Below are 10,860 nucleotides of genomic sequence, written 5' to 3'. Positions count from 1 at the left end.
GAAGCAATCTACAAAAAGCTTGTACGCAAAAACTCTATCAGAGGTCAATGTCCAGACTAGAAGGACCACTTCTGAAGCTCAGGCAACCAACTGGAACCTCCAATAGTGCAGGTCTTGATAGCGAACACCCAAATACCTTGAAACCCTAGGGCCTTTAAAGACATGATCACCTATAGGACACCTAAATAATGCATATTACTCCTGCAAACATGAAATGCTAAGGTTCTACATCTATTTGTGATTAGGTCAGAAACTCCTACTGGAAGGAAGAATGGAAGTTTTTGACAGTCATACATACACGAACGACTAAAACGCAAGCTCTTTTCTTCAAAAAATCCCGCTTAAGACTAGAAAGCTATCATTTCTAAACTAAACTTGATCCAATTCAGTAAACTCGTGTCCCACATCACTGAGCAGTATGAAAATCAAATCACACCATTTACACGAAGGCCAAAAACTTGGGTACACCTCGCACCTTCAAACTTCTTTTAGCATCATAGCAATAACTATCAACACAGACCAAATGGATTTCAAGCAAAGTGGATGCCTTCTTTATTGAAGATCGACAGAAGTAAAAGAAAGTCCTCTTGCGCCAGCTTGGAAGACCGTTTGTCCTCAAAACTATTGGCTTTCAAGACTTTAAGGACCTTATCCTTAAACGTGCAAGCCCCTTGCATCTCCGTATCAGTGTCATCAATATCATCCGTTTCCATATCTTGATTATCTTCTTTGTCCTCTCTGTCTTCAGCTAAATCCATAGACATAGAATTATCATTAGTTGTATCACCGAGCATTGCAGCATCCATATCATCAGATTGCGTGCGGGTTCCTTGTAGAGCCTGAAAAGTTTTGAAATTTTTCTCTAGTAAAGCAAGCACATTCTTTTGTCGAAATATGGCACCCAGCGTCTTGTTCTTACGACTGAAGCATAGTCTAATCAAACCATCCCACTCCTTGAAACTGATAGGAGGAAGAGGGTTACGGGGCTCTATACGCACAACAGAGGAGTCCACCTTAGGGGGCGGTCTGAAATTATTTTTGTTTACTTTCAAAAGATGGAAAACCCTGGAAAGCAGCTGCGTGTTCACAGAAAGCCTGCAGTAAAGAGAGTCGCCTGGCTTGGCCACAAGACGCATGGCAAACTCTCTCTGAAACATAATCACCGCACAACGAAAGAGAGGCCTGTGTGACAGCAGCTTAAAGGTTATTGGGGACGATATCTGGTATGGAATATTGGCTACACAAATATCAAAATAGGGCAACTCTGTCTTGAGAATATCACCTTGTATAACCTGAAAGCACGAGCAACAAAATAGCAGAGCACCTTAGAAAATGCAATATTACTTCTTCCTAGAAAAGTGAATGAGCACAATATGAATCCTTAGGTCATATTCAGATAACTATTCATTCACAAGTGTACTATAAGGGGTCCTACTCAGGACACGGAAGAAGTATCCAATGCTTCATATTACGAGGTTGAGAAAGCCAAAACCTCGTTTATTTTGCAAAAAGAGCTACCTCAGGCAAGAACGCCTGTCTATACTGACATTTTGTGACCAGATTCAAATATCAGCAAGGTCAACGCACACCCTTGACATTACAAGTCAACCCAAAACTGGGTGGTGCCCTGGTGTGACCTACTGTTGCAATAACAGTTACAAGGGTGCCGATTCAGCCACGCAAGCCACCAACGCTCGCTGATGTTCACGGAATTGTTATCAATTTTCTTACATTTGACACCTCAAATGTTTAATATCAGTAATCCTAACGAATTTGTATGCTTGTACATGCTGTATACTGAAGAGCTTGGGGCTTTAGGGGGCTAAGGGCTAACTCTTGGAGAATAAAGCCTTAAAATGGGGCAGCAAGTTGTCAAAAGCAGTAGAATCGAGAGAGTAGGTCAAATCCAGCAACCACACTATCAGTCCTTTCCTTGCATTAGAGAATGTCATTTGCATTATTGACCGTTCCTTTTAGATACTTGAGAGAGAGTCAGAGAGATGAGGTAGAGAAGTTGAGAGAGAGAGAAATGAAATGAAATGAAATGTTATATTAACGTCTTCAAAAGGCCAAAGTGACCTATGAGACCAGAAAGTTACAATGCGGTGTATCTAATACAAAGTCAGATTAACAAAATAAATTAAACTAGGATAACAAAATATCAAAATATGAATATTGCGGAATCCTAAACTAAGTTGATAGGTGTGAAAGGTGGGAGGCGTGAAATGTGTGAACTAAGCAGTACAATGTGTAGACAATATGGGAGGGAGGTAGAGATCCATCTTCATAGAGGTCCATCTTCATCTGCACTCTGGACGACGAACAAGCATGGCTCGAATCCTTTGCTGTAGCCTCCTTCGAAACTGTGTAGCTCCTCTTCTCCATCGGGGTCGTCTAGATCTCCCTAGCTCCAATGCTCGGTCAATGAGAATGCCAGTAGTGCGGGCAGACCTCTCCATTGTTGGCTGCTCCTCTGTCTGTTCTTTTGGGTGTACATTATCTAGTGTAAAGAAATCTGTGAACTGTCTCTGGGGTTGTCTCTCTCCAACTCTCCTCAGTAAACTTTCTCTATGCCTGTGTAACTCAAGTAGATATAGCCCAAGACATCTCTGATCCTCATAACTCATGACCCTAGATAGAGGCCCAAAACCTTCTCTGAATAGACAATGAAAACGGCCTCGTATCTCATAGTATACTGTGCAATGACATATGTAATGTACCTCTGTCTCTGGCTCTAGATGGCATAAGCGGCATATCCTGCTATCTGCTGGTGTCCCTCTGAATCTGCCAGTCTCAATCTCAAGCTGATGTGAGGACGTGCGTATCTGTCCAATGGCACAACGCAAACCATGAGAAAGATGCGTGTCCATATAGCTAGGTCGAATCACAAACCCATCCCCCGTGAGGTGGAGAAGATGCTCTCTATAGAAAGCCATCTTTGTGCCCAACTCCTGTAACTGCTCTATCCATGTCCTCCTCGTGTCCAACTAGATCAGATCCTGACGAATGAGTCTATTAATCTCTACCCGCGTCAGAGACCTCAGGGGTGCCTGTAGAGAGTATTGAAAAGGAGGCAATCTGTCCATGGTGAAACCATGTGTCTCAAACCATGATGCCATCTGTGCATACCAGCATGATGTATCCCCATTAAGAGCTAATTGTCTGGAGGACTCTAGAGCCACCCTGGCATATCTGTCTCTGGTAGTGTCCCATAGACCGTGTACAAAGGAGACTGATCTGGTAAGCGCCTCAATCTCCATAGGAGGGGCAGCTAATTCTGCTCGAATGATATCATGCGGTACGGAAGCCTTGGCTCTAATCAGTCGAGAGATCATAGATACCAGGGGCTTCTCCATACGCCTCCAACCATCCTGGCCTACAGAAGGTCCCCAAACCTGCACCCCATATAACATAGTAGAGGCAACCAAAGTATCAAAGAGCCATAGCTTTGTCCTAGGTTCCTGGAACTGAACCTACGAACACATCCTCTCCATTCCTCCCAGAGCCGCACCAGCTCTAGTTAGTCTAGTCTCTGCTGCTCTTCTCAAAGAAAATCTCGGCCCAGTAAAGACTACCCCCAAGTAAGTGTATGCATCTGTATACTCCACAATCTCCTGACCATATTTGAAAGTAGGTACTGATCTCCTAACCCATTGCGGTGTGGTGTTAAACACCATAACCTTGGTTTTACCTAGGTTTACACACAATCCACTATCCTCTGCAAAACTGCGTAGTGCATCCAAATGTCGTTGCATACCTTCTGGTGAGTCAGATATCAGCACAATATCATCAGCATATAGCAACAATGGGATCCACGTCCCTGCCAGCTGGGCACCCCTATCACCCTCTCTGTCAATGTAATCAGACACCTCATCAACATACATACCAAATAGAGTAGGAGACAATGGGCATCCCTGTTTCACTCCAATAGTAGAGTGAACTAAATCAGATACCCCTTCCGAAGTGCGTACATGTCCCATCACTGGTCTGTACAAAGCCATAATCCCCCAAATCACCTCTATGGGCACCCCCATCTCCTGTAGTCTGTGCATCAATCGAACTCTTGGTACCATGTCAAAGGCTTTGCGAAAATCCACAAAGCTACAATAGATCCGTCTCCCATGTGCTCTGCCCTCCTCAATGATGGCCCTGAGTGTCAGAATATGATCAAGAGTGGAGAAACCCCTCTTGAAGCCGGCCTGACCCTTTGCTTGTACACCCTCGCCTCTGCCCAATTACTCAAGTGTTGCTCCAGAATAGATGCATACAACCGTGCCAATGTGTGTCCAACCATAATAGTGCGGTAGTTCCCAGGCTCTGTAGGGTCACCAGCCTTGAGGATGGGCACAATATTAGACAACCTCCAAGTCTCAGGTAACCCCTCACACATGGCACGATTGAACAACACTGCGAGAACCTCCATCAACATATCCCTGGCATGTATAAAGTGCTCCGCTACTAGACCGTCATGATCATATGCCTTCCCGGTCCTCATCCTGTCGATGGCCCTTTGTACCATCTCAGATGTAAAGAAAGTGCTCGTAGCTGGGCAAGGCTTGGTAGGGTCTGGAAGGGGTTCCTGTCCAGGAACCGTATATAATGATGTCGCATATTGGCCCCACACGTCAGGTGAAGTAATCACTGGGGGAGGGGAGTGCTCATGGAAGAGTCGCCATGCCTCTCCTGAGTCCCTACTCAAGAACATCTGATATAAGTCTTGCTCCATCTGAGCTAGGTAAGCTCGCTTCTTCCGTCGCACAAGGCGTCGGAAAGCAATCCGAGATTGTCTGTAGGTGATGACTCCTAAGATAAGATCCCTCTGAAGCTGGGCTCTCATCTCTCTGCACTCTTCATCATACCAACTATTCTGGGGCATGCTCCCAGAATGTCGTCTCTTGCCCGGCTGAGTGTGTGGGTATGCCATTGATGTAGCCCCATGCAGTGTCTTAGTCAGTAGAGTGGTGCACTCCTCCACTGAGAGGCCTGTACCATTTGTGCTAGTTGTGCCTTCCAATAGACGGTCCCAGATCTCCTCTGTATAAACGAAATCAGTCTCTGGTGTAAATGTATAGCGGGTGTGTGACCTACCTCCTGATGTTTGGGTTGTACTATACTGAAATTTAACGGACAGTGTCAAGAGAGCATGATCTACTGCTATGCCCACTGGCCTGGCTCCCACTGTGAAATCTTGAATGCACGGTACAAAGCTCGATTGTGTCATAACATAATCCACTGTACTGGCCCCATGTCTGTGTGGGAAGCATGTGAAACCGGCTGCTCCAGGAAATCGCTGTAAACCATTAAGTATGGCTAATCCATGTGTAGTCGTCATTTCCATGAGGTATCTTCCATACTCCGTCTGCTCTCTGTCATCTGAGCATCTGTCAAGTCCCAGCTCATCCACATCCAGCTCTCTAAGCATCTCATCTGCAGTGTCGTAGAAGACTGTCTGCGAGTTGCCCGTTCGGGCATTGAAGTCCCCTAGGAGAATGATATCACATCTCTAGAAAACTCCCATATGTCATCGTCTAGTATAGAGAAAGGCGACTGCCCTCTGGATGCAGCATACACTGATGTACTGGGAGGAAAGTAACATATGGCAATATATAGGAATCGACCCATGTCAGCTCTCAATCTCACCCACATATATCTAGCATGATAATCTCTTCGTATAATATGCAGTAATGGTTGTAGTTCCTCTCTGAATAGCATTGCTACTCCTCCTGAACCTCTACTCCCGTGCTCAGATCTCGCATTGGTCCTGTGAGCTGTCTCCCATCTGTATCCCACCACATGTGGCATCACCTATCCAGGGGCCTGATGAGTCTCTGAGAAGAATACAGAGAGAGAGAGAGAGAGAGGGGGGGGGGGGGGGGGGGGGGGGGGGAATATGCAACGATGGGGTCCCAACTTACCCTCTCAAGGGCCCCCACACCATTTCTACTCGACTGTATGGATGATGTAGCCGCAGTAACTCTTCGGAATGAAGCACCTCTGGGTCTGATTTAATATACCAATGAGATCTGACTCGATGTGGGTTTCGGATGGCCACCATGGGATAGAGTTGGGGCTGATTTGTACACCCGATGTGAGACAATTCAAGGGCTAAATACTGGCTGCCAAAGCGCAGATCTGAGATGCTGAGAACGTAAAAGATCTAGCATTAATGCAGGCTGAAAACTGATGCGGCCGGTGCGGAACTTGATGGGCAGAAAACGGGGCTAAGGACTCCAGCAATGAGGTACTAGGGAAATGACAGCGATGGCTGCCAGAATGACCACAGATGGCTGCAGATTGGGGTGCTAGCAAAGCTGAAAAGGCTGGCAGACTAAGGCAGCAATCTCCAACCAAAAACGCTAGCCGAAGAAGGGCAACAGTGCTCACCATAGACACCAGAGGCTAACATTGCAAGGCGCCCAAAGAATATAAGTACACCTAGATGAATCCAGGATAAGCCCAGATTCACCTTTGAAGGAAAGTGCAAGGTATAGACAACTCAAAAGAATTAGCACAAAAATGAAGTAGTTGATAAGGCATACGCACCACAAAAGATAGAAAGAATTAGCACAATATCAATTGGTCGTAACTCGGACGAAAACTTCACAATGTGAAATTTGCATGTCCGTTACACGACTAAAAAATATACCTTATGAATCCAAGATAAGCCCAGATTCACCTTTGAAGGAATTTGTTGAAGGTAGGGGCCCTTTTATACCAGAAAAGTGACCTCAAGTTCCATCTACCACCTTCCATCTCATGAGTGGATACCATCTAGTAAGTGTTGTGTGCAGACATGGAGGTTCTAGCAAAGTTTATGGCACTTGGATGCATTTGAGCTAGGAGCTAGACCGACAAGTTCCTCTAGACCTAATCTGCATGCCTATATTGCCAGATGCCCACCGAAGAATAATAACATACACCCGTCCAAATGTGTGTACAAACCATTTATGCAAGAGGACTCCAAAGCTGGAAATGCCTTTCTGATAGACTTGTCCAGACATGCAAGAGGGTTCCAAAGCCTTTCACATGGACTTTGTTCGGACATGCATCTTTTGCGAACAGACTCACAAAATTGCCAAAACTAAATCCCTCGTTCTTTGCAGACAAACCTTGGCTCTAAACACGTGATGATAGCATGTCCACGTGGCAAATAGTCATGTGCACGTGACATCCTCTTCTGCTTAACATCCCCTTCTACCTAAGGTGAGGTACCGGTACCAAACTCCACGCATACCACAAGATTGTCTCTAATGAATGGCCCTCTAGATGACGTCCACCACACCTGCTTCTAAGAGACAGAGGCTCCTCCGGGTGATGTGGTAATGTCCAAGTGACATAGATCGTCGTGATGCATCTATTCGCAAGCAATGGACTACAATGTGCATCGATGATGGGTTTTTTTTTAAGAGAAATATTTTAAAAAATAACGATGTCCTTGCTGGTTATCGACAAACAGGTACCTTTGTTGTCCCACCAGGATTGTGTGACCCAAAACACAAACCGGATGGATACTCGTAGAGCGGATAGAGGGCTATACCAATGCCAAAGTCCACAAAGGTTACAAGCAAGTCTATTCTACCCCAACATAGCAGGATGGGCGAGACCAACACCAAATGTATGATGAAGATGGGTATGTCCTTTGGATTGCCCACAAGCCATGGTGAGTCCTTTGTATGATGTCTTTGGAAACAACCAGGTAACTCCTCAAAGATGCACGCTCCTCTTGGGGCTTCTACAAGATTGCAAGATGATGAAAGCTCTTGATGAATCCTCCTCTTTGCAACACATGTAGCTTCAATTATAGGTTCACAATACTTGCAAACTCCCGTGGTTGCCACGGATTGTAACCCTTTGGCTCTAGATTGGTGGCCCCCGTTTGCTACAAAGCTGCAAATGATATGAGCCCTATGTGCTACCAAAGATGTGCACAAATTAGTGCAAGGTAGGATCTGTATGTACATACAGATCCGTATCATACCGTACATCGGTAAAGTACGGGTATCCGTACCAACAAATCATACCATACGAAATTTAGGGCCTAAAAACATTATTTACCGACTTTTATGAGCACTCCTATTTGGGACTTTTAAACACCTATATGTCTTGACTATACTCTTTACAGAGAGTGATGTTGCAAAGAGAGATATCGCAAAGTCGCAACAATAGGATCTCGTGCCCAGTAAGTAACTTTACCTCTCTCCCACTTTCTCCCTCCCTCTCTCTCTCTCTGAAACATATCTTTGCGCAAAAGCATGAACGTTTTTGGTCGTCGTACTTTTGTTGTAGGTGCATCATGCCTCACAGACCCAACCACGTTTGGATTGCACATGCCATATGTGAGTGCGCACGTGTGAGGAAGCGTGAGAGAAGAGAGAGAGAGAGAGAGAGAGAGTAGACCACAAACGCAAGATATGGTGAAGAGGAGGCGATCAGTCCCCCCATGACTACCATGAGCAAAAGACCCTGTCAGTACATTAGTATGATCTCTGTGATCACACATCAGATTTTATTGGGTCTTCTGCTCATGGTAGTCCTGGGGGGCTGATCGCCCCCTCTTCACCATCTTCGGCGTTTCTGTCTACTCTCTCTCTCTCTCTCTCTCTCTCTCTCTCACGCTTCTGCACACACGCACATTCACATGGTATCAGACGCCAAACATGGTATCAACAGCTTAGGCTTTCCATGGCCTGGGACAGCACATCTCCGCATCAGGTTCTCCTAGCATAACCAGCGTCTTCATGAAAAAGCAGCCAACGTTTTGCAAACAACCAGTGTCACGTGACACATCCCAACCCTATGTGTCCATGGACAAGCTACACCATAGAAGGCTTCCCATCAGTCAAGTCAAGTTAGATTAGAAGTGATCTAGCACTTTTGTGAGTCTATTCGTAGACCGTGCATGCCCAATCACTCAATGTAGATGCATATCCTCTGGTTGCACATTGCATAAGCATAAGCATTTCCATCAAAGTCAGTTTGGGGATTTTTCAGATGACTTTATCCCATTTTTCCCTATTTTTGACATTTTTCACTTATTTATTAAGTGACTTTTGTTTGGTAGTCAGTAGGGCAAATTGGGTAAGTTAATATATAAGCAAACCCAAGTTAACACTTTCTGGCAGAAGAGGCAGCAGGAGCTTCCCGCTCAACAGGCAACTTCTCAACAGTATCCCCTCCCCCCCCCCCCCCCAGCAGTAGACCCTCGCCATCCCCCAACTTCCATTGGCGTTGCCACCCACAGCATACCATCGCCATAAGCCTCGTCTCTGGCGGTTTTCCCCTAGCACCAACATCAGCGATCTCAGCCATTTACTAACGCTAGAAGGACAGACCATTTCAGCGTTTTTTGTCATCATTGGGATAGCAGACCAGCAGTAGATTCCAGCGTTGTCATCAGCTTCTAGCCTTGGTAAAAACGCAGCCATAACAGATTTTCAGCAAGGGAAAAAAACACAGCCTTTACTAGTGTTTTTCAGCAGGTATTCCCCAGCCTTGGCAGCGTTTTCCAGCAGGTACAACTCAGCATCAAAACGCAGCTTAGCAGGTACAATACATCAGCGTTTTTGTCTCTAGCATGACCCCCGATACAACCATCAGATTCAGCCATTGAAACAGCGACAAAACAGTCAATTTCAGCCCGAAACAGTCCATGAAAAACAGCAGATAGAAGATTACAGATTTCAGCCACGAAGTCGTCGTCGTCACCACTGTCGTCGTCATCGGAATAGTCCCATTGCATCAGTCCATTGCATTCGCATTGTACACCTTTGTGCAATCAAAGTAGACCACTCTCGCCGACGAGAGTGGGGCCTTCGGAGGAGGGTTTTACAACCTCTCGGGTGTTGTATCTCTTCTCTCTCCTTCTCTCAGTCTCATTCACTTCCACGCACCGTGTCCACTCACTTTGTGTTGTGATCATAGCACTCTCATAAGGACGGAAAGCTCTCTCTTTCCCTAAGAACTAAAAGGAACCTTGAGCAATAAAGATCACTAATCTTGAGAAAAATACAACATTCATTCCGCTGCACCTAACATTGGTATCAGAGCTTTGGAAGTGTTCTGCATTACTCAAGGAAAGAACCGCAAGAACCACAAGAATTTTTTTGCTTGTTGCGATCGCACGAACCCAAGTTTACTTGGGCGTGGCAATTCGTAATCGTGTTTTGTTGAAGAGTGACGGGAATCCCAAGAAAGAAGGGCTTGTCCAGCCTCCCCTTGTGTCTCTTTTCACTCATTGAGAGCGGACCGTGCACTTAGCGGCCGGCCAATCGACGTGAGGTGGGAAAAAGCAACCTTGGTGTGAGCCCAAGGCCGCCAAGGGGTGCGCCCGCAGAAAAGAGTAGAACTCGGGTGAAGAGAAGATCCTTCTTAACGCGATTTGCAAGCGAAAGAAAACCTCAAGAACCCAAGATTCTCACGAATCAAGGACCTCAAGAACCCAAGTTCCTCGTGAACTTAAGAACCCACAAGAACCTATGACTTCAGAATGATCATCACTCGAAGTGGAATGGATACTTCGCTTGAAAGTGATGAGCATGAGAGAGGCAAAGAAGAATTTTCCCCACCAGGAGGTTTTTCCGACCCTCCCCCTTCACCATCTACGACAAGGATTGCTATCACAAAACGGGAGCGTACACGAGCACTTAGAAATCTGAAAAATAAAATACTTTGCAAAGGTGAGAGAAGGGAGAAGATCGACACAGTATTGGGGACCAGAAGATGGGCTGCTCCCCCTCCGTTAAGAGTATTCTTTTATTCAGGGAGAATTTGTATACAAGCACGAGAACCCGAGGAAACCCCTCCGTTCTGTAACCTTAGACCCGAAGGTCGTGCTTTCCCGTGAAGGGCTTGGGCGCAAGG

The 10,860-nt window shown here is 45.8% G+C and overlaps 1 protein-coding gene across 2 annotated transcripts in view; it reads right to left on the bottom strand.

Moving 5' to 3' along the window:
• Positions 1-358: 358 nt before the first annotated feature.
• Positions 359-10,860, bottom strand: part of DIM1A (Ribosomal RNA adenine dimethylase family protein) — a 53,447-nt gene continuing 42,945 nt past the window's right edge. For both annotated transcript variants that reach the window (XM_086514632.1, XM_086514633.1), the window contains one exon: positions 359-1,292. In XM_086514632.1, the coding sequence (XP_086370758.1) occupies positions 531-1,292 (762 nt within the window). In that variant the 3' untranslated portion in view covers positions 359-530. The remainder of the gene's footprint in view (positions 1,293-10,860) is intronic.

This window comes from Adiantum capillus-veneris, chromosome 6 (genome assembly GCF_014529385.1).
Source record: "Adiantum capillus-veneris isolate H3 chromosome 6, ASM1452938v2, whole genome shotgun sequence".
NCBI classification, from domain to species: Eukaryota; Viridiplantae; Streptophyta; class Polypodiopsida; order Polypodiales; family Pteridaceae; genus Adiantum; species Adiantum capillus-veneris.
This window is presented reverse-complemented; position numbering and strand designations above follow the sequence as displayed.